General features: G+C 47.5%; 10 protein-coding genes across 11 annotated transcripts; 6 read left to right on the top strand and 4 right to left on the bottom strand.

Annotated features, from left to right (window-relative positions):
• Positions 1-33: 33 nt before the first annotated feature.
• Positions 34-3,604, top strand: E1B28_010355 (uncharacterized protein; the record flags this gene model as incomplete). The annotated part of the gene is made up of 9 exons (XM_043155314.1): positions 34-82; positions 162-262; positions 321-621; positions 723-1,890; positions 1,962-2,142; positions 2,196-2,475; positions 2,525-2,905; positions 2,954-3,205; positions 3,266-3,604. The coding sequence occupies exons 4-9, from the start codon at positions 1,566-1,568 to the stop codon at positions 3,602-3,604; spliced, it is 1,758 nt and encodes a 585-aa protein (XP_043007780.1). The 5' UTR covers positions 34-82; positions 162-262; positions 321-621; positions 723-1,565.
• A 969-nt stretch (positions 3,605-4,573) lies between these two features.
• Positions 4,574-7,804, top strand: E1B28_010356 (uncharacterized protein). The gene is made up of 12 exons (XM_043155315.1): positions 4,574-5,131; positions 5,185-5,372; positions 5,425-5,604; positions 5,653-5,733; positions 5,788-6,018; positions 6,068-6,134; positions 6,205-6,668; positions 6,723-6,837; positions 6,891-7,106; positions 7,159-7,215; positions 7,283-7,401; positions 7,460-7,804. Exons 1-12 carry the CDS (start codon positions 4,603-4,605, stop codon positions 7,667-7,669), a joined length of 2,457 nt encoding a protein of 818 aa, XP_043007781.1. The 5' UTR covers positions 4,574-4,602; the 3' UTR covers positions 7,670-7,804.
• Positions 7,805-7,887: 83 nt separating this feature from the next.
• E1B28_010357 (uncharacterized protein) lies at positions 7,888-10,001 on the bottom strand. Its single transcript, XM_043155316.1, has 4 exons — positions 8,730-10,001; positions 8,480-8,658; positions 8,298-8,424; positions 7,888-8,232 (listed from the first exon to the last, which is right to left on the bottom strand). The coding sequence occupies exons 1-4, from the start codon at positions 9,672-9,674 to the stop codon at positions 8,095-8,097; spliced, it is 1,389 nt and encodes a 462-aa protein (XP_043007782.1). The 5' UTR covers positions 9,675-10,001; the 3' UTR covers positions 7,888-8,094.
• Positions 10,002-10,312: 311 nt separating this feature from the next.
• On the bottom strand, positions 10,313-12,114 carry E1B28_010358 (uncharacterized protein; the record flags this gene model as incomplete). The annotated part of the gene is made up of 5 exons (XM_043155317.1): positions 10,313-10,491; positions 10,552-11,071; positions 11,127-11,643; positions 11,727-11,801; positions 11,906-12,114. 5 exons carry the CDS (start codon positions 12,112-12,114, stop codon positions 10,313-10,315), a joined length of 1,500 nt encoding a protein of 499 aa, XP_043007783.1.
• Positions 12,115-12,464: 350 nt separating this feature from the next.
• On the bottom strand, positions 12,465-13,868 carry E1B28_010359 (uncharacterized protein; the record flags this gene model as incomplete). The annotated part of the gene is made up of 1 exon (XM_043155318.1): positions 12,465-13,868. One exon carries the CDS (start codon positions 13,866-13,868, stop codon positions 12,465-12,467), a length of 1,404 nt encoding a protein of 467 aa, XP_043007784.1.
• Positions 13,869-15,054: 1,186 nt separating this feature from the next.
• Positions 15,055-17,906, top strand: E1B28_010360 (uncharacterized protein). 2 transcript variants are annotated; one of them, XM_043155319.1, is made up of 12 exons: positions 15,055-15,117; positions 15,220-15,395; positions 15,463-15,493; positions 15,561-15,620; positions 15,707-15,976; positions 16,051-16,252; positions 16,311-16,440; positions 16,510-16,711; positions 16,767-16,936; positions 16,992-17,125; positions 17,176-17,472; positions 17,540-17,906. In XM_043155319.1, exons 1-11 carry the CDS (start codon positions 15,115-15,117, stop codon positions 17,445-17,447), a joined length of 1,650 nt encoding a protein of 549 aa, XP_043007785.1. In that variant the 5' UTR covers positions 15,055-15,114; the 3' UTR covers positions 17,448-17,472; positions 17,540-17,906. The 2 variants fall into 2 exon arrangements, with proteins under 2 accessions (XP_043007785.1, XP_043007786.1); XM_043155320.1 differs by having other exon boundaries at positions 15,211-15,395; positions 17,176-17,906.
• Positions 17,907-18,298: 392 nt separating this feature from the next.
• On the top strand, positions 18,299-20,695 carry E1B28_010361 (uncharacterized protein). The gene is made up of 14 exons (XM_043155321.1): positions 18,299-18,538; positions 18,595-18,650; positions 18,711-18,759; positions 18,820-18,919; positions 18,972-19,065; positions 19,124-19,140; positions 19,201-19,352; positions 19,412-19,482; positions 19,532-19,562; positions 19,627-19,686; positions 19,739-19,844; positions 19,903-19,961; positions 20,013-20,442; positions 20,509-20,695. Exons 1-14 carry the CDS (start codon positions 18,485-18,487, stop codon positions 20,571-20,573), a joined length of 1,344 nt encoding a protein of 447 aa, XP_043007787.1. The 5' UTR covers positions 18,299-18,484; the 3' UTR covers positions 20,574-20,695.
• Positions 20,696-20,806: 111 nt separating this feature from the next.
• Positions 20,807-22,000, top strand: E1B28_010362 (uncharacterized protein; the record flags this gene model as incomplete). The annotated part of the gene is made up of 2 exons (XM_043155322.1): positions 20,807-21,133; positions 21,198-22,000. The coding sequence occupies exons 1-2, from the start codon at positions 20,812-20,814 to the stop codon at positions 21,998-22,000; spliced, it is 1,125 nt and encodes a 374-aa protein (XP_043007788.1). The 5' UTR covers positions 20,807-20,811.
• Positions 22,001-22,440: 440 nt separating this feature from the next.
• On the bottom strand, positions 22,441-23,399 carry E1B28_010363 (uncharacterized protein). The gene is made up of 4 exons (XM_043155323.1): positions 23,372-23,399; positions 23,086-23,294; positions 22,805-23,030; positions 22,441-22,729 (listed from the first exon to the last, which is right to left on the bottom strand). Exons 2-4 carry the CDS (start codon positions 23,264-23,266, stop codon positions 22,579-22,581), a joined length of 558 nt encoding a protein of 185 aa, XP_043007789.1. The 5' UTR covers positions 23,267-23,294; positions 23,372-23,399; the 3' UTR covers positions 22,441-22,578.
• A 22-nt stretch (positions 23,400-23,421) lies between these two features.
• On the top strand, positions 23,422-24,853 carry E1B28_010364 (uncharacterized protein). Its single transcript, XM_043155324.1, has 5 exons — positions 23,422-23,597; positions 23,662-23,807; positions 23,862-24,120; positions 24,172-24,564; positions 24,623-24,853. The coding sequence occupies exons 1-3, from the start codon at positions 23,453-23,455 to the stop codon at positions 23,913-23,915; spliced, it is 345 nt and encodes a 114-aa protein (XP_043007790.1). The 5' UTR covers positions 23,422-23,452; the 3' UTR covers positions 23,916-24,120; positions 24,172-24,564; positions 24,623-24,853.
• Positions 24,854-24,934: the final 81 nt, after the last annotated feature.

A 24,934-nucleotide genomic window follows, 5' to 3' on the forward strand; every position in this document is an offset into this window, starting at 1 on the left:
TGATCCATTCGGGGGCACATTACGCGACACACGGTCAGCCTTCCGCACTCAGGCTTGGAAAGTTGAAAGTTTTATTGAAGTGGTAAGTCCTGGTTGCTTACTCCCTTTTGTAATCATGACCTGCTCTGTGACAGGCTTACGCTCTGATCTTGATTCAACAGGATGTTATGTAGTAAGGATTCGAATTCGAAGCTTTGGATCCTTACAAAACCGTCATACTCGGAAGCCCATGTTCGATGTTCTTTCAAGACCGGAACTGCACGTACGCCAATTTCCTGGCCTACAGTTGGAGATAGCTCATACTCAAGAGTCCTTTGAAGTTTCTAACCGAGGAATGTCGCCATTCTTTTACTGTCAGTGACGTTGCCAGTCGCTAGTCATTGCAATACTTCTACACAGCTTCCGTTCAAAAATTTCTCCGTTCGGCTCTTCGTGAAGGCAAAAGGAAGAGCATCGCCCTTGAAGCTTGACCTTCTACTCCGGACCTGTCCCTGGAATCCACTGCCGCCACCAATTCGCCAATATTCGTTTGGGTGTCAAGCACGGATGGGCGATCCTTCCGTTCGCTCATAAGCACTTTCCTAGCACCCGACCTTGACCTGACCCAGAACGCCGACGATCGTAAGTTGGCCTGATCGCTCCTCGGACATGGTGGTTTCGAGAATGTTTTCGTGTGGGGCGGGACCTTTTTGAATTCTATCTGACGTTTTTCTGCTACCCAGTTTCGGAACTGTTATGGTCTTATCGAGGTGTATTTCGAGATGGAGGACGTGAATCAAGCATGAACCTAGAGTGTAGACAGGCTCGGAGAGGACGGGTTTCAAGCCCTTTCGGAACCGGCCTTCATCGCCCGATTGGATGCTTGTTCGCTGCGGGGAACCCTGACATCTTGATTTGCGTCGGCGCAACCCATGTGGAGTTTGCCCTGCCGTACTCTCGAAGCTGATTGATTACGGGTCTCCGAGGTCTGCTGAGTCTAGATATGCTGAATTGACCAACCTCTTTACGCTTATGGTGCGGTTTCGTCACTATATATTCAATGCTGGAGGAATAATCAAGACTTGGGCGCTCTGAGAACATCTCCACTGTGCTTTTCCTTCGGGGCTTATAAACTCTACTCTTCCGGGGAAATCATAATAAAAGAACAAATGGTTTTAGCGCTGTAGTGAAACCTGCATCCCCAGTTATGTTTGCGAAACATACCACTACGGACCAGAATTCAATTCTGCGATTCAGGGCACCTATTCATTCTGAAACCCATTCTTCTCGGGGAGGACAGCCTCCGATCGTGATCTGAGCTTCGTGCACTCAGGCTTATTGAATCAAATTGCGAACAACTGGCCAAAGCTCGGAAAGCTGGATCCTTGCAGGAACAAGGTCAAGTCAAATCTGTTTCTTCTTATTTGTAAGCGGTGTCAGCTTTTACCTTGAGCCACAGCTGCCAGTATTTCTTACCTTCGCCTGTCATGGACCACCTTGTTTAGCGCGCCCTCTCCGAAACGTTTCGTATCTGCCACAGTCACCTTCAAGTCACCTTTTCGAGTCTTCAGACATCAAAGGCCGAAATGGGCAACTTGCAGTCAAGCGATGTCACCCCCAACACCCGTACAATTCGGCGGCAGCGTTCTTTACCAATTCTATCTGGACTAGGCTTAGGGTGTACATCCGCCCACTCTGTTTTTGGTTCTGACAGCTCTCAGGAAGTATCGCATTTCAGCCTCGGGCTAAACGAAAAGCACGAAAAGCACAAATACAGTGATCAACATAGCGAAGACCCCCCTGCTTCTCAAATTATTCCGACCAGTCACGTTGCGTATGCACCTACGGCTGACTTTCCGGCTGCAGGTGCAAGTTACGTGGCATATGACCAGTTTCTCCAAGAATACCCTGGTGAGTCCTCGTCGCTCAATCGAGCATTAACGTCATCGCGTCCTTGTCTGTAATTCAATCGTTTCCAACAGAATATCGCCAAACGTGGATACTCGATTCGCTTCGTCGTAGCGACTATCGGCGGCTCGCTCGACTCGGGGAGACGTATGTGGACTACATGGGAGGGTCGTTATATCCAGAGAGTCTGATTCGTGTTCACGCGGACTTTTTGAGCGATCATATCATGGGAAACACACACTCAACCAGCAACAGGTATGTCTTCCTTCATTTACGCACTGATTGGCCTTATATCATGTACTTTTTAGCTCAAAGCTATCTCTCAAATGCGCCGACGAAGCTCGTGAAGCGATACTCTCGTTCTTCAAGGCACCCTCAGAATACACGGTCGTCTTCACTCCCAATGCTTCTGGCGCACTAAAACTCATTGGTGAATCGTACCCGTTCACTCAAGGAAGTAAATATGTCTTGTGCGCCGACTCTCATAACAGTGTTCACGGAATACGGGAATTTGCCACCCGCGCTGAAGCGGACGTAGTATACATACCGACTACCAACCATGGCGGCTTCGATGCAAGAATTGCAAAGGTAATCATCTCATATATGCGCTTACTTCAACGCCTAACAGCACCTTCAGACCCTACTTCTACAGAATCGCCCCCGAGCGAAGTCCCCTGCACCCAGTCTCTTCGCAATTACAGGACTGTCCAATATCTCTAACTCAAAAATACCATTATCGATTATCGAGTATGCTTCATCTCTTGGTTACCACACCCTCTTAGATGCCGCCGCCCTTGCGCCCACATCGCCTATCTCACTGTCCGATACTCCTGTTGACGCGATGGCCATCTCCTTTTACAAAATGTTCGGATTTCCGACTGGTGTGGGCGCACTAGTTGTTAAGAAGTCTTTCCTGAGGCAACTTAAAAGACCTTGGTTTGCGGGAGGGACCGTTGACGTGGTGCAAGTTCCGGGCAATATTATCACTCGGTCCCGTCATTTACACGAACAATTCGAGGTCAGTTCTACGTGCTGAATCAATGGTCCTGTCTAACCTTCAGGGCAGGATGGCACCATTAACTACCTCACCCTCTCAGCAGTATCAGATGGCTTACGTTTTCTGTCGGCGTATCTCCCTTTCTTACCGCTTAGGCTTTCATGCCTCACCGATTACACGGTAAAAGCACTCTCTCGACTTCGACATGGTCCTACCGGGATCCCCATTGTTCGTATTCTATCTCGGCGACCCACAAACCGGATTAAGTCCATCGGGGAACAGTCCGAGACAGGTTCCATTATCTCACTGATTTTCTCCTTCGTAAGTCATCCATTCGACCTGTCTCGAACGGATACCTGATTTGTCTCTATCTGTCCGCAGCCAACCGGTGAGATGATACCCAACTCGTTCGTGGAGTTCTCAGCATCAAAGATGAACATCTCTCTTCGGACGGGTTGCATGTGTAATCCTGGTGGTGCCGCTGCGATACTCGGTATCGAGGATCATATGCAACAGCTTTGTCCAGGGGCTACCCTCAAAGATTTTGAACAGGTGGTCGGAAGAGAACTAGGAGTTGTTCGAATTAGTTTAGGACTGGGAAGTAATTTCCAGGATGTGTGGAATGTGGTCGAGTTCGCGTCAATAATGGGCAACGAACGATCCCGGAACCAGCTTTGGGATAGCTGGTTGGATGCCTGTGGAATTGGCCATGCGATTTGATTGAAATTTCTATTTCTTTTGCTTTCTTTCTCCCTTCTTCTGACTCAGATCCAGACTACTCGCGGATGGAACAATTCGGATACCTGACGTCCTATCATTTCTTTAGTTCAGATCTTTGGATTTTTTCTTGGTCTAAAATGTATGATGTATCGCATCACATGTATTTCACTATTGTACGTTCCTTCTTCGTCATTAGCTTGCATTGCTCACAGTTACTTGTCTCATTAATCGATGTACGTACTAATACATACACTCCAATCAAACCCAAATCTTGCACGGTACTTATTTCACGATACACATCCATCTTTCATTTCATTTCCAAACTGTTCCGGGGAGCCCGAAGGTGGTTCTTGGAACTTTGATATTATGGAACAGTAGTGATTTAGGGGGTTAATATTGTAGCTCCGGAATACGTATGAGGCGATGATAGTTCTAACACCATCATTCGAATTTTAATTTTACATGAGCATCCTTTCTGGAGACTCATGAGTTCTTCTGATATCACTGCCAAGAAGGACTATCGGTGGTAGTAACAAGCAAATGCGTGCCCTGAGTACATTCAAATGTTCAAGGTCTCGTCAGCCGTTCGTGTGGGCCACTAATGCTACTTCCCGAGTTATGGTTATGCCTTGTATTATACTTTAACGTGTACAAGGAAGAACGGCTATCTCCTTAACCCCATTCAGACCCAGTAGACTTCCGTCTCCTTTGTTGGCGGGCGGGGCGAATTTCTTGCGGGACGGGTGACACGGAAAACAAGTGGAATACCCCCGCGGCGGATGACCATGGGGTAGAGCTCATACCGCAACAGTTCGAGCTGAACACGACTGACGAGGAAGTACCTACAACGAACTCAGAAAGTTTACTCGAGAGATTCCGAATTTGCCAACAAAAAATCAAAATCCAGCGAAGAACGTCCAACCGCGTACAAAATTGCCTACGGAAAATCGTGTGGCTGTGTAATTTGGTCACACATCGTCCTAGTCTGGTCTTTTTGCATGGAATTTCTATCGCAAACCTATGTCGCTCTTCGTGGCCCAACTGGCGCCCCCCAGACAGCCGCAGAAATCGTTGGGAAGCTCATTGATAGGCTTTCTCCTGCGACGTTACTCGCAGATCGCCGCGCAGCAGTGCTCGCTTTGAAGGGACTTTCCAGAGATCACAAGCAAGATGTCGGCGAACGCGCTCTGCCAGGCCTTTTACAAGTTCTTTACAACGATGCCGAGGTCGATCCAGACATAGGTAAAGCTACATTAGAAACCCTGACTATGCTTTGTGATGTGGAGGAGGAGAGGGACTTGGGATTCAAAAACACGGATGCGATCTTGGAGAATGAGCAAGCTTTACATGCGCTTATGGCTCTTTTGGCTGATAATAACTTCTATACACGTTTTGCGACGTTGCAATTCCTATCTATTTTGCTGCAAAATCGACGACAGCGTGTCCAATCCTACTTCCTCACCGCTCCATCCGGTTCTAGGAGTATCATCGCGGTTTTGGAGGATAAACGGGAGATCATTAGGAACGGTAAGTCCTGCTACCGTCGTATATTTGCGAAGAGCTGATGAACGCTGTCCTAGAGGCTATCGCTGTTGTCAAGTCGTTGATCACACAAAGCGCTGACATTCAAAAGGTTCTCGCGTTCGAGGGCGCTTTCGAAAAGTTATTCAACATGGTCACTCAAGAAGGAGGTGTTGATGGTGGAGCGGTCACTGAGGAGGCACTCATATGTCTAGACAGCTTCCTCCGTTTTAATTCATCAAATCAAGTTCGTCCTAGACTACTTAACTGCATTTATACGTCCACTGATTAAGGACCAGACCTATTTCCGCGAAACGGGGCTACCATCATCACTCTTATCTCTGCTCCTCTTTCCTCCTAATATGTCGATGCAAGAACTTGGTCCTCAAGAGTTCGCACTACAGTTTTGGGATGATCAGAAGCTTGCCAACGCGTCTGCTGTGGTCGGAATCATAGGCTTGCTCGTTGGTTCTAAAGGCGTATGTCATCTCATCAGAGCACGTCTCTGCCAGCTAAATCGGCCTTAGGCACAAGAACAACCAGCATACATTCGTTGTCTCATCGAAATGGCTTTGGCCTCAAATGCACCAACAGTACTCAAAACCAAGGTGTGCCTTATGGTGCCTTCCCCTCTGTCATTCAACTCAGTGTCTGGAATACAGGCTCTTACCTCATTACCTTCAAACCTCAACTTTCCAATGTCCGACTTCATTCTGACACCTTACATGCCGGTACCAGAAACCAACGGTGAAGAATGGGATAGATTAGAAGCTGCAACTGCCTTAGATGCCCTCGTTGAGCTCGCATTACATGGTGAATACAACGGCATGGACGCTCATAAGAGGTTGTCTGGTGGCCTGATGATGAGAGCTGCTGCAGTTAGTGTCTTTGAGGTAAAAACAGCTCCTCGCAAACTTAAGAACCAAGCTCATCAAAACACAGAACTTTGTCCGCAAGGAGGAAAGAAAACAAGCGTTTATCCAAAGACTGGTACCTCACGTTGGCTCCGGTAAGCCTTTCTCTAGTTTTGGTTGAGTCGACGTCAACATTCGCGCTTTTTTTAACGACCTGTTTCCAAGAATTACTACCGAATCCGCTGATTCAGTCTCTGGTGATGATCCCGAATTCTGACACACCGTTGGATCCTGTTATGGTCGCCTCAACTCATTTCGCCTCTTTACTTTTCTCCCACCTTCTCCGCAACTCTCCTCGTTGCAAGTCCCTTGCGCGTTCGATCAAACCTCAACCCGCCACAGGCTCAGACACTGGTAACTTCTTTGTACCGGCCGATACAACAGCCCCTCAGGCTCCCATTCCAGCCGAAACCTTGGCAGAAGATGATGAGCCCCCGCAGACACTGTGTCAAATTATGACGGAGAATCTGTCCTTGTCGTTATTGGCACGATCAAGAGCGAATAATTCGGACCGAGAAGCGAGAGAATGGGATAGGCTGATCGTGGCATACCTTTGTCTGCTATCACAATGGCTCTGGGAAGAGCCAGGGGCTGTGAGGGATTTCTTGGATGCTGGTGGTTTGGGAATCGTACTTCTCTTCTGTTGCTCTGAGAATTATGGTTCTAACTCAATCTTTCCCTAGCTCGTCGAACCTGTCAACTATGCCTCAGAAGGCGATTTGGTTGTACCCGGTCTTTGTCTTTTCTTGCTTGGTATATGTTACGAATTCAACCGTGAACCGGGCGAAATTACCAGGAATGTTTTTGATCATGTTTTTTATTAGTCGACAACTGACGGTGTTGATACAGACACACCACATATCCTATCCTCAATCGCCTTGGTGTGGACACACTGATCGGGCGAATGTCTCGCTTGCGGGAGGATGAACGATTTAAAGCTGTCAGCCCTGAGATTTCGGTCTTACCATTCAACACCACCCCCGTCTCTCATCTTCAAAAGCCCGAAGAACAGGAAGGAGAAATATGGTTTGACTGGGCGTTTGTCGATTTTTGGAAGTCGACTTATTGTAAGGAATAGACAGCTCAAATATGGCTTGAAGTCTGACAGTATGTTCATAGACACGGTTCAGAGAGGTCTGTCAACTGAACCTGACCAATTGGCTTCTGCGTCAAGCGGTAAGGTGTTCTTTGAGCTGATGGACTCATGATGGTTGTCAACTCATCATCGTACATGCTGTTACAGGTCAAACGACGGAATTGACGATGTTGGTTTCGTCACTCCGAGAAGTAATCCGTACCCAGTCGGGAGAGATCGAGTCTTTGAACGCGCAACTGAAACAGACACTCTCCTCGAATGATCAGGTAAAGAATGTCCCTCCTTGACTTAGGTGACTGTTCGCTTTATTCGACGTTTTCGTAGCTCGCAACACTTCAAAAAGATATCGCCAAGTTGACTATAGAGCTTCAAGAATCTGAAGAAAAGCGTAAAGAGACAGATAGAGAGCACGAAGACTTACTTGTATTGGTCGACGAGCTCTCGGGCAAGCACGCTCAGGATAAAGCTAGAATGAGGGAAGCCGGATTAGACGTTTCCGAAGACGAAGGCGAGGACGGGGACGACGACGAGTAATGTGGCAAATATGTCATCGATTCGAAGAGTCTGGGACAGCTGTTGTATTTATTGTTCAGTAGACATCCTGGTTATTGGTGTTAATATCTAGTCGTAGAAAGTTCCATGGAGAATGCAAAGGGGGGGAACCATTATCGTCATCGAACATGGAAGGAATCGTCTTCAGCTTGCATAATGCTCGTAACTTGTCACGAAAATATACATAAAAATCTAATAAACATATCATCAAGAAAGCGTTGCGAGAACAGAACGCACAAGAAATGGAATCATGTCAGAGTGATGAGGGAAAAGAATGCCAGAAAGCAGGTAGCGAGAGCGAGTGGGCAAGACAGTCTAGTTCGAAGTTTGAAACAGAAAACATCCAAAATCCATCCGGTATCGAAATCAAGAAAGGTGGTGGAGTAGCAGGTTAGTAGGTATCCATGTCAAGAGCGATACGGTCTTGAGGGTTTCTTGCAGAGGTATGATCCTCTAGCTTTCAGATAAAGATCAGCGGAGCTTTTTCGTTTCGAAGCCAAGGCTGTCTCGTGAAGACCGTATAGATCGAGCAGTTCAAAAGTAGTCTAAAGGAAAGAAGGTTAAATGATGCATAAAACAGTCAATTGGGCTGGTGTTGAGGAAGGCTTACATTCAGCTTTGACGCAATATCAGACAACTTTTTATGGTGGTCACCGAGCTTGGAAAGAATGTCGACTAGTTGTTCGGACCGAAGGAATGTCAGTTGAGTGGAAACTCTTTCTAGACGTATCAGCGTCCTAAAACGAATAGTGTTAACCTGCATCATAAAACGTCCACTCGATCAGCCCTTACCTGCGCAAGGAAAGCATTCTATTCCTAAACCTGATTCGTTTGGGATCGCTAAGGAACTTCCAGAGATCATTTGGAACGAGAAGCCCACGATAGAGTGATTCTTTGACTCGCTTTAAAGTGTCGACTAAAAGTGTGCATACACCCTGGTCATCCCGCGAGGGAGCCAAAAACGTAAAATTCTAGGACAAAGAGGGGAGGGTATCGGTCAACTGTTTAGGCTTTCATGGAGAGTGACGATAGTAAAACCTACATCGCAAAGACGCTTAATTGACCCAAGGTTTTGCCTCACAATAGGCTCCTTTTCAAGAAACTCTGCGAAGCCGTAGGGGTTGCTGCTTGGCACGTCCGGGATGTCAAAAGGCGATGCAGGCGGAGGCCCTTCCTCTAATTTAGCTGCAGATTGTGCTGGCGAAAATTGTGGCAACGACCGCCAGACAGAGTTGGAAGCATCGGAGAATGGTAATGATGGCCGAGGAGGTTGGAATACACCATGTGAACTCGGAGGAGCAGACTGGTAAGGAGTGAAAATGTTACTGGGAGGAAGCAGACATATCCCACCCTGGGGTCTCGGAGGAGGGGTTGTATCGGGAGGTAACATCCGAGGAGAAGCCAGGAGGGAGTCATCTAGCACTTCGACCGGTTGGAATCCGTCTTCATCTTCCTCATCAGGAATTTCGCGTATGTTCCCAGTCGGAATGTATGTATGTGTTCCGTCTGCCCGCAATGTCCACCCGCCTGTGTATTGATAGCCCTCTATTTTCCGCTGGGATTGGGGGTCATTCATTTGAGGGAAGACGTTGGATAAGGTAGGTGCCGTTTCTGCGAATAGAGGATGGTTAGTCCTGCCGTCGAATAGATCTAGATTATTGGTGTGGTAGGTGACGTGCTCGCGGTGGAGGGGTGGCCGAGAAGAAGTCGTGCTAGTGACATCTACGGGGTCCTGACGCGTAATTTCACGACTAGAAGATGCCACGGGGTGTGGCGAGCATGAATGACGAGGAGAGTCCTCTCCCGAGACGGTAAGAGCTGCAGGGAAGGACACTAAATGTGCGAGGTGCGAGGTTGCAGTAAATCGCGAACGGGTGACACGGCCGGAGGTAAAACTTGAGTCACTGGCTAGCTTTCCGCCACTTTTACTATGCTTCGCACCGAAATAAGATGCTGCAATTTGAGACATAGTCGTAGGAAAGCCCATTCGAAAGAAACGATAGTGGCGTGTACAGTTGCGGGCAATACAGGGCTTTCAAGAAATTTTGTGGCGAGCCTGGTGTCCGAGTCAATGGCCTTTTATTTCGAGAGAGAGTAATAAAGGAATACGAACGGGACCCCTTGTCCTGCTTTTGTATTCCCTCTGCTATTGTTCTGCCCCAACGATCATGACCTGAGTGCCTCGCGACTGGACCAAACCCAAAATCGATTCCTTATTGTCCTTCGTGATATAAGTAGGTCCTTGTGGTGGCCAATACTTGCTAGACCGACCGAGCTAAAAGTGGATTCCGGAAAATGGGAAGCTGCTGTCAACGACAGCCTAGTAGCAAGCGCAATTAATTATTAAATTAAATGCATACGCTTAGACGGGTTCGGAGTACATAACCGAACCGTAAGCGAGCGTATTGACTTGTTGTTCTGAAGAGAACAATAACGCTTCAATTGCAGGAGGAAGAACAAAGTAAGCACGGTTGTTACAACAGGCATGTAAGCACTAGAAACAAGATATATATCTTCATTTGGAATAATTTAAAGCAAGATATTTTAAAAGGTCCATCTCAGAGATCCCTGATCCCATATTGCTTTTACAACGGTATAAGCACGAATCTGAAATCGTGGTGGCTCCTAAAAGAGTCGAACGAAATTGCTAGGGAAGACATGTCTTCCTTCCACTCTTCGGTTTTCATCCAAAAGTTCACCACTCCACCAGCCATCATCAGGAGTAGCAGTCACCGCGATGATATCTCCAGCTTGGAAACTGAATTCCTCATCTATAGTAGCAGTGTAGTCGTAAAGGGCTTCAACTGAATAAAGTAAAGTTAATGCCAAGTTACCAATGGATAGAAAATAGAGAATAACCTCACCATAGAACAAAATGGGTCTTCCTGGGTCCTCGGGTTGCTGCTCCGGGGGTGGATGGGGGGGCCCTGCTGTGCCAGGATGCGGGGCTTGGTTCGGATGGGGAGGCATCGGCTTGGAGTTGCGGTCAACAAATACAGGAGGAGGTGGCGTTGTCTCTACGAGTGGAGGAACCGGCACTTTAGGTGATACAGGTGGCGGTGATTGTGTGGGCAGCGGCGGTTTCGTGGGATTGTCAATGACTGGAGGAGAGGTACCATTCTTATTGACGGGTTGGTCCTCTTCCGGGGGCTGAGACACTGTTGGCGGAGGCCGACGGGATTTGCGAGCGAATTTGGCTTGACGAGAAGAAGTGACAAGTGGCGGAAGATGGAGTGAAGTAGACGAGGACGAAGGATTATGTTCAATCGGCCTAGCTTCAGGTGCATTGGGTAAAGAGTTCCCGGTACCGTATTCCTGGACGAAGGACTCGATATCCCGTTCCGTTTCAAGCTGATCAAGTACTGTCCGAATCGCTTCGCATGACTGTGGGAGGAATTGAGCATAAAATTGTCATCGCGGAGGAGCGGATAGCGCTCACCACATCATCCGCTACACACACCACAGACACGGCATTCGCATATGCCCATAGATTATCCTTCATGAAATCTAATCTCTCTTCCTCCATATCCTGGCAGGAATCACAGAAATCTTTCCAGTCGCTTTCCCAGGCAGGTAGCATATCCCCCAACGCTTTACAAAAATTTTCATAATCTTTCTCATTCGCCCCAACAGTTTGCTCGGCCCTCCTCAGCTTCTGTCTGATGCGTTCAAGCTCTGGCCCTTGCTGCTCGATGAGTTTTGTGTAAGAAGCAATTCGCAGCCTATCACCCTCGTATTTCTCCCGTGCCTTCACGACGTACGATTCCTGCGACTGCTTTGCCTTGAACCTCCTTTCGACCGGGGATTGTACCACTTTGCGATGTTCGAGTTGTTTGTTCAGCAATGCAACCGTTGGCTCTTCCAAATCGGTCCGAAGCTGCTCCGAGAGATCCATGTGAGCCTTGGCCATCTTCTCCGTCTCGGAGTGTAGTGTATCGAGAGCATTCCTCAGTTCCCTGAAACATGTTTTCGGAAGAGAAAGATTTGAGTCCCGTTAAGTCCGTATCGGATGGATGTAAAAAGTACAGGTTGCCCTCACCCAACCTCGTCCTTTCCAAACACCATACGAGAAAGATCTAAGAGTTTCTTCGCATATTCTTCCTCAATTTGAGCTCTAAACAATAAGAGAAAGAAAGGAAAGAGAGATATCAGTGCCTTCGCCTCGAATTTAACATTGGTAGAGAAAAGAGAGAAAAAAACACAACGGCAGTACCATACCTCTCTTTCCAGAAATTTCTCATTCCATCGGTAGTCCGTGCAGCACCTCTCATCCTAGCGAATAAGATATTCGCCCCGTAGTCGCCAGTTCCCCAAAATGAATTACAGAAATCTCTCGATTTACTTCCATTATACAGGTCGACGCCGGGGGATTTCGCAGATGCATACTTGGCCAACGAGGAAGTCGAAGATTGCAATCTTACGGCCATTTGCACGTAGATGCGTTTCGAAGGGTTTTAGAGGTACAGTAGAACGTTGAAAAGGAGTAGGGTAAAGATGAGGTGAGGTGGACGGTTCTGTACTTCTTTCATTTGATGGCTGTGTTGCCGGTGTTCAGAATCACAACCGATACTTTCCCATGTCACCTTGGTGAGCAGCTGAATGTTTGAAGGAGACCGTGAGATGGGGCGTATATGACTCGTGTATGCAACGGAACGTAAGTATATACTAGGAATATACAATCATTACAGGTACAACGGCCAGCGCAAATGTATGTACATACAATACTGATACAGGAACTGTCCAATCACCATTGAAACCGAGAAAAAAAAACATCTCACTACCGAATCAACATCGCCAATTGCTTGGCTAGATATCTTGGGGGTGAAACTGCCGCCGCTTTTGCTCTGACTATGAACGGTTGCTGTCGGATCTTTGGGGTAGGAAAATCCTTTTCTCTTGCGACAGCTCCATCCAATTGCATCTCAGGTATTTCGACCTCAACCTCGGGCTCGACTGCCTTTGAGGCTGGAGTTTCCGGACCGACATCGCTTTTATCTGAATCTGAAACAGAAGTTCCGCACCATCGCGAGTAGGACTTGGGCATAGTATCCTTTGGCACATGGTGCGAGATCCGTAGTATACCGCTGAGGAGTTCGTCGAGAGGAGTAGGTCCGACTGGTTTGACGGACACTTGCACAGAGCTCAAAGATAACTCCGAAATAAACTTGCTTGTGCTTGAGATCTCGTCGGTGTAATGAGTAACGACCTCTCTTTCTGAATTCCGAGTATCAATGGACTTTGGAAGCACAGCTCGATGAAAAGATTTGACATCTAGCATTGCCCTCCGAAGGGCGGGAATGGATATCCGACGCAACGGATTGAGTTCAAATATGCGGGTAAGAATGTGATGGACTTCGTCGGATATAGGAAGAAGATCTCTAAGATAATTGCCATTCTCCAGGAAGCTTGCGAAATGTTGATCTTTAGAAACGGCCAAGTTCCAGGGGTTACGAGACGTGATAAGGTTGATAAGAATAATACCAAGAGACCAAACGTCATTTTGACGAGGGGAATAGGAGGAGCGTTGACCTTCTTTACCGAGACATTCTAGCGTACATTGCATGCAGTCATCCATACGCATATAACGAACGATAACGAATAACTGACCTGGACTCATATAGTAAGAACTACCGCACCCAAAATCTTGGCATATGCGCTTGTCTGTGCTAAGACCAAAATCGCCGATACGCACATAGGAAGTGTCTTTCGAACAAAGCACATTCTCTGGCTTGAGGTCACGATGAAAAACCCCCAGGTCGTGACAATGCCGAACAGCGTCCAAGAGTTGTACGAACACGTCCCGAACGCTTTCATCCGCACGGTTGAACGTCACGGTCTCGGTAATAGCGGCAAAAAGATCTCCTCCATCGCAAAAGTCCAGAATGACATATACAAAGAAATCGTCGTAGAGAACTTCATGGATCGCCAGAATATTGGGATGACCAGATACTTTCTTATGGAGAGCGATCTCGCGTAACTGGAACTCCTCCTCTCTGCTTCCCGCCTTGGGCTTTAGAAGGCATTTGACAGCGAAGTACGATGGCGATTCCGGGGACGAGGTGCGATCAACCGCTTTGTAGACCTTTCCGTACGCTCCAGAGCCCAAACATTCGAGGATTTCTAAGCGTTCATCATCGAGAAGGGAACCAGTGAAATCGGGCAAGGTGTCACTGAGACGCATGGTGATTGAAGACCAGCTAGTAAAGGCGAGCGAAGTGATTCGAAGCGAGACAAAGAAGAACAAAGGAAGAGTGTAGTAATGTGGAATAGTGGTCCCAACAGCCGCTATCAAAGCGCGTTGTGAGTAGGATGAAGTCAAGAAGGAACAACGAATGCAGTAACGCCCCGGGCCAAACCGCATTTTTCAACTGCCGCTTCGGCACTGTGCCGAGGCGGCCCGACTTCTTTTCTATACACAATGCCATCATTTCCCAAACCTCAGCTGCGAAGAGGGTTCGAAAGTTGGTGAGAAGTATACGGAAATGATATGACTCGCAAAACGAGAAGCTTCGCTGGCTGAATACCGAAAACCCTCGTTTCTTGGCTTTGGCCTCCGAGTGACTTTCTTTTAGATATATCCTCGCAGTTTTGGACGCGAATACTGTGAACAAGACGCGCGTTATTGAGACCCGGAACTGTTGGAGTGAAAGAGCTGGATTATACGCCTTGGTACAAGAGACTCACTCAAGAGATGTACGTTGCGTCCACGATTTTGCTATTCACATTGTCTGTCGACCAACAATCTCTTCATCAACCATGGCACAGTAAGCTCGCTGGAGATAACGCAATTAACCGTTTCCAGCGAGAATGTTACGGAGGCTCAAGTGAAACAGAAGGGAGAGTTCATGGCCGTCGACGCTAAGTCCGGCAAATATTCCCGAGAATGGAGGCACAAGTTTCCCATTCAAAAGTCAACTACGCACAGGTGGAGTCCTTGTCAGCCAAATACTTCGGACACTCACTTCATACAAGGCAAAAGGAATCCTTCATGCAAAGAGCCACTGAGTTGAACTTCTCACGATGGCACTACACTTCCAACGATCGCCGACACCACGCTGTGCGTCCCTCAGGATAACCTCAACTCTGCATGTGCGTAGTAACTTCAATCATAGGCGGGGTCAGCTCCTGTACAGGCTCAGTTGAGAACAGGTACAAGAAGAGCGTTTCAAGGGCGAAGCCAATCTGGGCCGGGTCAACTTCAGGATCACGCCCGAGCTGAAGCGCCGACAATTTGGCAGTGGCAATCAAGTTGGCTGATAGGGCATTGATCTGGAGAACAGGTTGAACAGATGAGTAGTTTTGGTATACGGTTTGAACAGGAACCTACAAAACATGAGTGCTAGATCACGATTTACGTAATCGAATCACAACTTTGTAACTCGCCGTCATCCTCTTGCCACACCTCGATAAAAACTGATACCATAAGGATGGTGAGTCGGGTGACAAGTTCTGATTTTGTGACTCTTCACACCATTTGGTTTTCTATTATAAACTTTTACTCGTTCTATTTTGCGCTTTCTCAGTACAAGTAGGCAGACGACCAATCAACATTGGAACGTGCCCAGAAGCTCAAAGATGAAGGAAACACCATGTTTGCTCGGAAAGACTATGCATCTGCGAGCGTCAAGTACACAGAGGCTATAGCCCTCGATGAAAAGAATCCTATTCTTTACGCCAACCGATCTGCTTGTCGACTCCATTTGAAACAGTCAGTTGCCCTCCTAATTTTCGATCTTACCTGGCCATATTCACGCGCGGTCCTTACAATCTTACAGGTTTCTCGATGCAGCCACTGACGCGCTTATGGTGAGCAGTTTTGTTCACGAAAGGAAGGCTTTATTAACCCTGCTCAATGTCATTACATTTGAAATAGGCCACAAAACTCAACCCGTATTATGGGAAAGCCTGGGCGAGATTAGCGACCGCAAAAGATGTAAGTTGTAACTGTCCGAAAACTTGAACCCGGCCTGGCTTCTCACTTTCTCAATAAAATAAAATAACTGACGATTTCGATGGTAGGCTCTAGGACAACCCGAAGCCAGTACGTTAGCGTGGCAGGAGGCGATTGATACGTTGCCAAAAGAGAATCTTACTGAATCCGAGCGGAAGCAGAAATCGGAATACGAAACCGGTCTGGCTGCTGCATCCAAGGCACTCGAAGCATTGAACTTGGGTGCAGACCAATCCGGTCGATTTTTATTCAAAAACGATGAGAGGAGTCTCTTACCCTGGATGTGCGCATTGGCCATGATACCTCAGTTAGAACGTGAGCGGAAATTTGAGAGCAGTGTAAGTCCTGTTGATCTTTTCAAGTGTTGTCTATTTTTTTCCGAAACTGGAATTAACTCATGGGGTTCTGACAGGCGTGGACAATCTCCCAGGCGTACTTATCCCTCGAGCAAGGTAACGAATGGATGAATGAAATGAAAACACAGGCAAGAGGTGGGGATGAATCGACCAGGGTCAGACTGAAGGTCATAGAATTCTTTTCAAATGCTATCATGTTGGACTCTCGGGCTTTCCATGTTGGTGATCCGGACTGGGGCAAAAAGTTCAACTTGCAAAGTGAGTGTTCGCCATATAAATCTTGACTCGAGGTTTTTGACACACACACGATCTCTAGTGAGAATCGAGAATAGCCACCATAAGTCATGGGCACCATTTGGACCCGAGAAGCTCTTCCGAGAGGTGGAAGATAGATTAGCCAGGGAAGGATGGGAATCTGTACGACCGGCGCTAAGTACTACTGTGCGGTGGGTGGCTATTTTTCCGGCCATGATCATGGACCGTAATGTTTAACAAAAGCATCGCCGTGTCCACAGGTCTTGGATAATGTTTGGTTTCTTAGAGGGAATAACGAGAAGGAATTATACTTCTGAAGCTGAGCACATGATCCGAGCCATCGATGTCATTAAATGGGGACGTGAAACCTGGAAGAACGTACCCTCGGAGGATCGTGGCGTCATCTTTCTCGACTCTTTCCTTCGAGGCGTCCAAAAGCTACACATCGAGGCGTTGGTCAAGGTTAACAATATTGAAATCTAAACCGAGTTACTGCTTGTATTGACGCCTCCCTCAGGTCTGTGCCACCGAAAAAGATATCCCTATAAAACTGCAGCGTTTAGAAGACTTGTTGAAGGCGGCGGAAGAGATGATCAAAGGCATTGATGGTAGTCAAGCTCCGGCTCGTCAAGATGGCCCGTCGTCTGCAGCGGCTTTCTATTATTATCCTCGAGGATATGCCCTTGGGTACACTGTTCCCTAGTCTACCCGACATTTTCTTCTGACGACTTTTCTTGAAAAGGGCAAAAGCATTTTACTACGGTAGGAAAGCGGAGCTCACTGATACGGAGCAAGCACGAAAATTACACGCGCAAGCATTCTTTAACTACGTGCGAGCAACAAAGGATATTCCTGAAGACGATGAACAGCATGCTTGTGCGTTTGTTCTATTCCTCGAATTTACGCAACGTTGATTGGGGAAACAGTATATTTGAAAGCTGCGATTGAGCATATGATCAAAGCAGGAGCACCCGTTGGTGTTCAGCTGAAGTGCATGGAAAAGCTCAGGCTGTCCATCGAGAGGATGGGCCAGATATGGGGCAAAATGTTATCGGCCCAACAGCGGGAATATGATTTCGTTGGTGTTCTGGGATGGGAGGAGAAGTATAAAAGGCTTCTTGCTGAAGGCGAGATCACCGAGGACTCTTGCATGGTTTTTGACAAGACCATAAATAATGGCCCAGCTTCTACAACGTGAAATTTAAAATCTACATCTCAGAGTGGTATGATCCTAGATGTCATTACCTGTCTCCTACTCTCTCCGACGCTTTCTTGCTCCTTGGTTTCTAGACAAGCTCAAGTTGTCATGAATGTCAAATGGTTGCATTTATGCGTTGCCGTCCTTTCGTTGCTCGACAGCCGACGGTCTGCTAGCTTGAAGGCTACGGCTCGTTGCCAGCACGATTGCCAATGTGACTTGTTGGTCCATCATCCATCAAAACAATCCAGCCCCTACAATGTTGGTGATGCCTCGCTAACAGTAATCATCATACCACGGCCAAACCGCAACGATTTGCAACCGTGGGGTTTTGGAGCCCCAGCCCACGTTCTATATACAGTTTGGAGTTGACGTAGTGTCACCACTGAGAACCACGACGCGAGCCGGTTCGGGAGTGGCGGCTACGGCCTCGGCTTCGGCTTCAGCAACCGCCAAAAGAAAGCTCAGGGAACAGCCCTCGGCCAATTTTTTGGGCAGGCCGTAGCCGGTGGCCCGGACTTCGTGGGATTTGCTGGTCATCATCCAAATCTGCTGGACTATCAGAATTTTGATACGTATGTAAGTTACTGTACTTGTGTGGTCCACATGAGCTGCAATCATTGCGCCACCCACACTAGCTTACCAGTGCCTGCACAGGTAGCGAACTCCCTGAGATCCCATGAGCGGCATCAAATTGATCTTCATTCAGCCTCAGTCCAAATTTTGCCGGTAACGATTTTCCTGCATAGCCCAGGTCGCTCTGACATTACTTAGCAGGGCCAGCCAGCTGCCAGCTGCTAGGGAATATCAAGGAAACGTTCTTTGACATAATTATTCCGAGTGATTCAAACGTTTTGATTCAAGACCACACGACACACCACCCGGCCCTGATAGCAACATACAGTCCAAATATATATATATGATAATCCCATCCGGCCCTCTGAGTCGCCGGATTTCCACTTTTATAATATATAGGTCGCTCCTCACACTTCTCGACCGGTTTCGAGCTTCCCAAACTCCACTCACTGTCATAATCGATGTCTCACACCTCTCCCGCAAGCCTATTGGTATGGGCGATCCTTTCGTGCTTGGTACGTCCTGTATCCTTATTTCTGCAGCAAAGGCGCTCATTTCCTGCGTTCCGCAGTTGCTCACCTTCCTGGTGTATCACCTATGGTCCTTCGACAGGTTCCAGTGTTTAAAGTACTCCTTCAATCAGCCTGTTTCCATGCTCATTCGGTACTGAGTACATCTGTTCGATAGATGGAGTAATAATGGGGCTCATTCCGGAGCATTCAAGCGGATCATGACCGTGAGTCGCAACTTGTGGTCTTGAAACTCAGAGAACTCATCATGTATTTCGGCTGCTCAGTATTCGTATCTTCTCAGTGTGCCCTTGATAACGACTTACGCGGTCGGCTTTGCGGTGATCAAGTATCAAGAGGGGTTTATCGACATACCCTTCTTCGGAAGTACGTGATCCCTTCACTGAGGGCAATTCCCGTCCTGAAGCGATGCTTCAAGTCATACCCAAACCATACCCGTTGTGGAAACAGTCATCTCAAGATGCTATTTTCCCGTTCACGCTACTATTCTCTCTGTCATGGGCGCTGGAACTGTAAGTTACATTACCGTCCATCGCCAATCTATAGGCTGATCTATCTTCCATGTAACAGGGTAACGCATCTCGAGGGTGTGTCTCTCTCTCATATTCACGTCAATATACTCAGCTGATGTAGAGGTTGGCTGAAAGAACTGTGTTTTTGGTATTTCCTCGTGAACGCTGGATCCAACTCACAAGAATGGTTCAAATCCTTGTACTTCCGTGTTTGGGTCGTCGGATCATGTATTGCTTTGCTTTACATGCCTTTGCTGACCATTTTTACGCGTCACGTCCCTTTAAGGGTTTGTCTCCATCGTCCCTTGATCTTTTAGTGCATACCGATTTATCTTATCCAATTCAGAGTGAAGCGTATACGTTCTTGGCAGGGAGTTTAGGGAGTTTATCACTCACCATCGCTTTCCTACCCGTATTGTGCGTCTTTGCTTTTGCTTCGTTTGCACCGCTGACGAAATGGTCTTAGGTCTATATTCCCTCGCTTCCTCCTCAGCCTAGTAAATAACCCCCTTTCCCTTCACGTTACTTTTCCATATGCTGATCCACACCCGGCCCTACTAGAAATCGGAAGGGGTTGATGTTACCACGATAGTTCGACTAACCAAATTCCACGAATTGAATGTGGGTGCTCTTGAGTTTGGTTATCATACGGCCGTCTGATGTTCCTGCTCAGACCATACGTGTTGTCTTCCGTTTCTTGTTCACGGTACCCTTCGTCATTCTTGGAATTGACGGTTCCCGACCACATCAACACATTAACGAGAGTATGCTCTGGACAGGTGATTCCCCCTCTGACTGCCACCACTTCGAGTGACTGATGTATTTGTGGCGTATCAGACTTACTGACCATGATTGGTGCACTTGGCTGTATAGTCTCTTCTGGAATAACATTGACTGTGAGTAAATTCTCAAATTCACTGCGGTAGCGTTAGTGACCCCTTTGGCAGATCTTCTTCCCCCGCTCGGTGGAGGGAGAAATTGCTTCGAAAGAAGCACGAAAATCAAGATCAACTCATTCGCACACGTGGTCAGATACAGATAGTATCCCTCCTGAAAACAACCACAGTGATCAGTATCTTGTCGACAGACACCGGTCATGGCACAAGTACCATGCGGACCATTATGAGCCATCAATATCAATCCCAGAAGTTTCTCCTAGTCAATCCTTCCCGCCGATGATGGAGATGACAGAAGATTCCTACAGTTCCAAAGTTAGGAATCACCAGCAACCGATACGCCCTAATCGACGTATAGGTGAAGATGTGGAGCTCGGTGGAATAGGTGTTGGCAGCCTCCCCTTCGCAATACAGAAGACGAGCTCAAGAGCTACTTTCACCACGATCAATCCCGCAGTATATCAGTTTAGGTCTCCGATAGGTTTGTTGGACTAGTTCCCCGTGTCAATTTTCCATGTCTGACGACCATCAATCTGACTTGTCATAGATGTTGCCTCTTACCGGAACCCCATAAATCAGAGCACGTCGCGGCTAACGTTCGCTCGTCCATGATATGGACTTGTGGATGAATTTGTACGATTCATCTGTATCATATTATCCCTGTGTATACAGGTCTTCCCATTCATTATTTTTTATTACTATTCACCGAATTCGAGAGTGATTTACCTTGATTCCGAGTTTCATATGAGGGTACGGGCACTTACTCGCGCCGAGTCAGTGAGTCGGTCCGCATTGGATTCTCTTCTCATGATCATGTAGAATATGAAGTTATCGAAAAGTCTTCTTGATCATGAGCCAAAGCTACGCAATGACGGCTCCTCTGACACGTTCTTCAGTTGAGGCTGCACATCGAGTGGTTGCGCCCGACATCCACCGCACACCTGTCCTGACTTCCTCATCGATCGACACGATCGCATCGACGCCTCAGTCCTCAGAATCACTCATCGGAACACCATGGGAAGGCCAAACCCCAGCTTCCCCTCAGCTAAAACTCTTCTTCAAATGTGAAAACTTTCAGAAAGTCGGCGCCTTCAAAGCAAGAGGCGCTTTCCATGCGTTGAGTAGATTGAGTGAAGAGGAAGTAAAAAATGGCGTCGTTACGCATAGCTCTGGTTCGTCGTAACTAGATTTCATTTGAACTGAAACTTGAACGAGGCTCTTTCTTGTCATGCATAGGCAACCACGCACAGGCCCTCGCATATGCTGCACGAACGAGGGGAATTACAGCTTACATCGTCATGCCATCAATATCGACACCATCCAAGATTGCAGCAACTCGAGGATACGGTGCCAATGTCGTCTTCTCAGGATCAACAGCTGCAGAACGGGAAGTCGTCGCGAAAGAAGTCATCGAGAGAACTGGGGCCCGGTTCATTCCTCCGTATGATCATCCTGATATTATCCTGGGTCAAGGTACTATGGCATTGGAACTTGAAGAACAGGTGAAGGAACTCGATACCGAGTCTTTCAAGGATGACTCTGGGGGACGGGGACGAGGTCTTCTAGACGCTGTCATTTCACCACTTGGTGGAGGTGGAATGTTGTCAGGGATAGCGACAGCTCTGTCCGGTACTGGTACCCGTGTTTTTGGTTCTGAACCTTCGTTCCAAGGGGGAGACGATGGGCGTCGTGGTTTGGCGGAAGGAAAGCGAATAACCAGTGTTTCAACTCTCACTATCGCCGACGGGTTGCGTACGCCTCTGGGAGAGATCAACTGGACAGTGATATCCGACAAATCAAAAGTCGAAGGTGTGTATTCAGTTGGCGAAGAACAGATCAAGAAAGCGATGAAGCTGCTTCTGGAACGATTAAAGGTGTGGGTTGAACCTAGCTCCTGCGTTCCGCTAGCTGTGGTTTTATTCGATGAAGACTTTAGGAAGGAATGTGTCAGATTGAATGTGAGAAGGTTAGGTGTCGTGCTGAGCGGAGGAAACACGACAGTTGAAGCAGTTTCAAAGCTTTTTGGTCCAGACGAATGATAGATACATTACTTTCATAGATCGATCCAATAGTCTGACAGCGATAAGTGACCTGAAGAAGGCCTCAAGATATTTGGGAGCCTGGAGACCAGAGCCCCACTGAGAACATCGAGGGGGTCAAATGAAAGGGATCCCTGGTGGATTGCTAATGCATTCAGCGAGTTCGTGAAGTTATCCTCCCAAAGCTCGGAATCCGAAACCGGGAGCCTCAAACAATCAACTTCCCCATCGTCATCTGGAGCAGCATTTTCGGAGGCAGAATTTTTCTTCGTGTTCGCGCCGCCCAGTAGACATACTGATGCAACAAGTGTCCCATGCAAATGCCTGGATTCATGTACTTGACCTCAGCGATGGCAGCGGTTTTCGGAAGGACGGTCTGCATCTGGAAATAATGGTAAGGCGGTACGCAACGGATAGAAGAGCTTCTAGGGTTTTCAGATGATCCGGATGCCCGAGGCATTTTATAACTGAAAAGTACTTCACCGTTAAGCATAATACACAGAAGCCACCTTATACAGTCCCGTGCGGGTTTAAACACCTAGAATCCTAGTCTTCGACAACGCATTTTCATCTACTGTCTACAACTGTCCGATTCTCTGGGCAACCCTGTCCCTCACTGTTTGGTAAGCATTCATTATTGTCTGCTCGTTGATAGTGATCTCAGTGGTATCCAGTCGTGAGCGGCTGACGCGCGATGCTATTGCCGCAGCGTCTGTGTCGACAATGATTCTGATAGAGAAGCGTCAACAATTCGGTCAAAGGAGAGAGCATGTACCCGCAGCCCCGGAAGAACACGAGACGTACCCATCGTCAACTGTTTCGTCTAAACAAAGTAGGACTAGGTCCAAGTTCTCCAAAACACCTCTCTTTTCCAACTGACCCCGTAACAGCAGAGACAGCGCGTCCGTGAGCGAATTCAAAGCTAACATGATCATGAGCTCGTTCTCTGATGGGCCGGCGATGAAATAGATAATAAGGTCGAGGGAATGCTTGTACACCGCCAGGTGTCCGTCGTACAAGATAATGTCACCTAGAAAACCCACAAGTTCCGAATTGACACGTTGAGCGATACGATTCAGACTCACCTCCGGGCTTTTTCGTCTTTTGCCAAAGTCCCTTTTCAAATGCTTTCTGCTCCTTCAATGTCAAGAATTCCTTCGATTCGCCATTGGGATGGCTTTTAGGTCGGTAGTACTTGGCCAAGACGCGGTGTCCCTCGCTATCGGTTATTATGAATGCGTTCAAGCTGTATAGAGAGAGGTTCATCTGGTATGACGGTGTCTGGGGCTATAATCTGGGTCATCAAACAAAAATCGTAATATAAGCTGATATTTCAACATCGACAAGAAATTTGACCCAAAACACGCTTACAGGTCGAAGGATGAACTGGGAGAAAATGGCAGTTACCGAATTGGGAAAATTAAAAATCTCAGTCTCGTACCACCACCGGCGATGTTCGCTCAACGTTTCTCGATGGTCTTTTTCTCTCCACGTTACAGTACTCGAAGTATTCTTGATCATCTATTCAAACTATATCCTCAAGAAATGGGAAAGATCGGTAATTACGAACAATGCGCATTCGTGTCTCGTGGAACTGGTTAGTACTGAGCGCTGAGCGCTGAGCCGCATCCGCGAAATTCCAATGACACGAATGTCAATAGGTCAATTTAAGCCAATGGCTGAAGCGAACCCCACTATTGGATCTACTGGCGCCTTAGAATTTGTGGAAGAAGACAGAGTAGAACTGGTCATTAATGACAAAGGGAATAAAGAGGAGCTTAGGAAAGCGGTACAAGAACTCAAAAAGGTGTGTTGCCTTTATGCCTACCTTCTGAGCTTGCCCGACTTATTTGCAAGTCAGTTCCACCCATACGAAGAAGCTGTAGTTTACATCCACAAGTTGGAGGACATCTGAAAACAACATACCGGCAGAGTCGATATTTCACCGAAGCGTCACCGTCTGGTTGACCACATTGTGAAGGTCTATTCACTAGACAGGGTTTTCGTGGCGTGGCGAAGTGGCATGAAATCCGATCAAGTTACGAACGGTACCGTATTCACCGGGTTGAGCTGTGCTTGAACAAGCCAGTTTGAAAGGAATGTTAATCCTCGCATATCAGGTGCGTCCAGAAAATTTGTACTTCGATACTAGTGTTGAAATCCCCTTCAAGCCACCTATCGTCCTGACCCCTACGGTCGATTTCTGGAACCCATCCATGACTGGCTCCCGTTCCTTTTCTTTCTATTTCTCCTTGACACGTCGCCCAAACCGGAAGTCTACTTCTTACGTGAAGCTTGCGTTTCATCCTTTCCGACGAAGACGATGAGCCTCCCGCTTCCTTTATCACCGGATCCTTGGCACCTCAAGGCCTCATCGACATCTTTGAATGCGGTGCTGTTCTTGTTCACGCTGGCGCTCCGTTCATGACCTCTTTGAGCCCAAGTGTGGTCCTACTTCTCTGTCCTACTTCTCTGTCGCATGAACACTACGCTTCAATGAGATGAGGATTGTGCCAGACCGCCAAGCTGTGTAGGGGCAATGGGTCACAGCTGACAGACTTACCGTGAGTAGTTTGTTCGATGAGGTGTAGCTGTGGTTGACGATGTCAATATTTCTTTCAGAATCATATCGACAGAGTATCTACGTGGCGTATGTGGCGTTGACGGAGAAACCGAGAAGGCAGTTGCCTTTGATCTCGGAACAAAATTGAAGGACGTTCGACAGAGTCTCCTCCTTGGTCATGGTGTGATATACTGGTACTCATAACGGAGTTGACGTTCACAGCCTGAACCCGCGTAGGCCTGATGCCATATGCCAGTACATACGCCCTTTCAATGTCAACTATGGCAATGTACCTATCTCGGGACAAGGTTCCCCGATGTGAATAGATGAACAATGGTAGTAGATACACAGGTATAGTACATGACAGTATG

The sequence above is a fragment of the Marasmius oreades genome, chromosome 6 (genome assembly GCF_018924745.1).
Source record: "Marasmius oreades isolate 03SP1 chromosome 6, whole genome shotgun sequence".
Taxonomy (NCBI): domain Eukaryota; kingdom Fungi; phylum Basidiomycota; class Agaricomycetes; order Agaricales; family Marasmiaceae; genus Marasmius; species Marasmius oreades.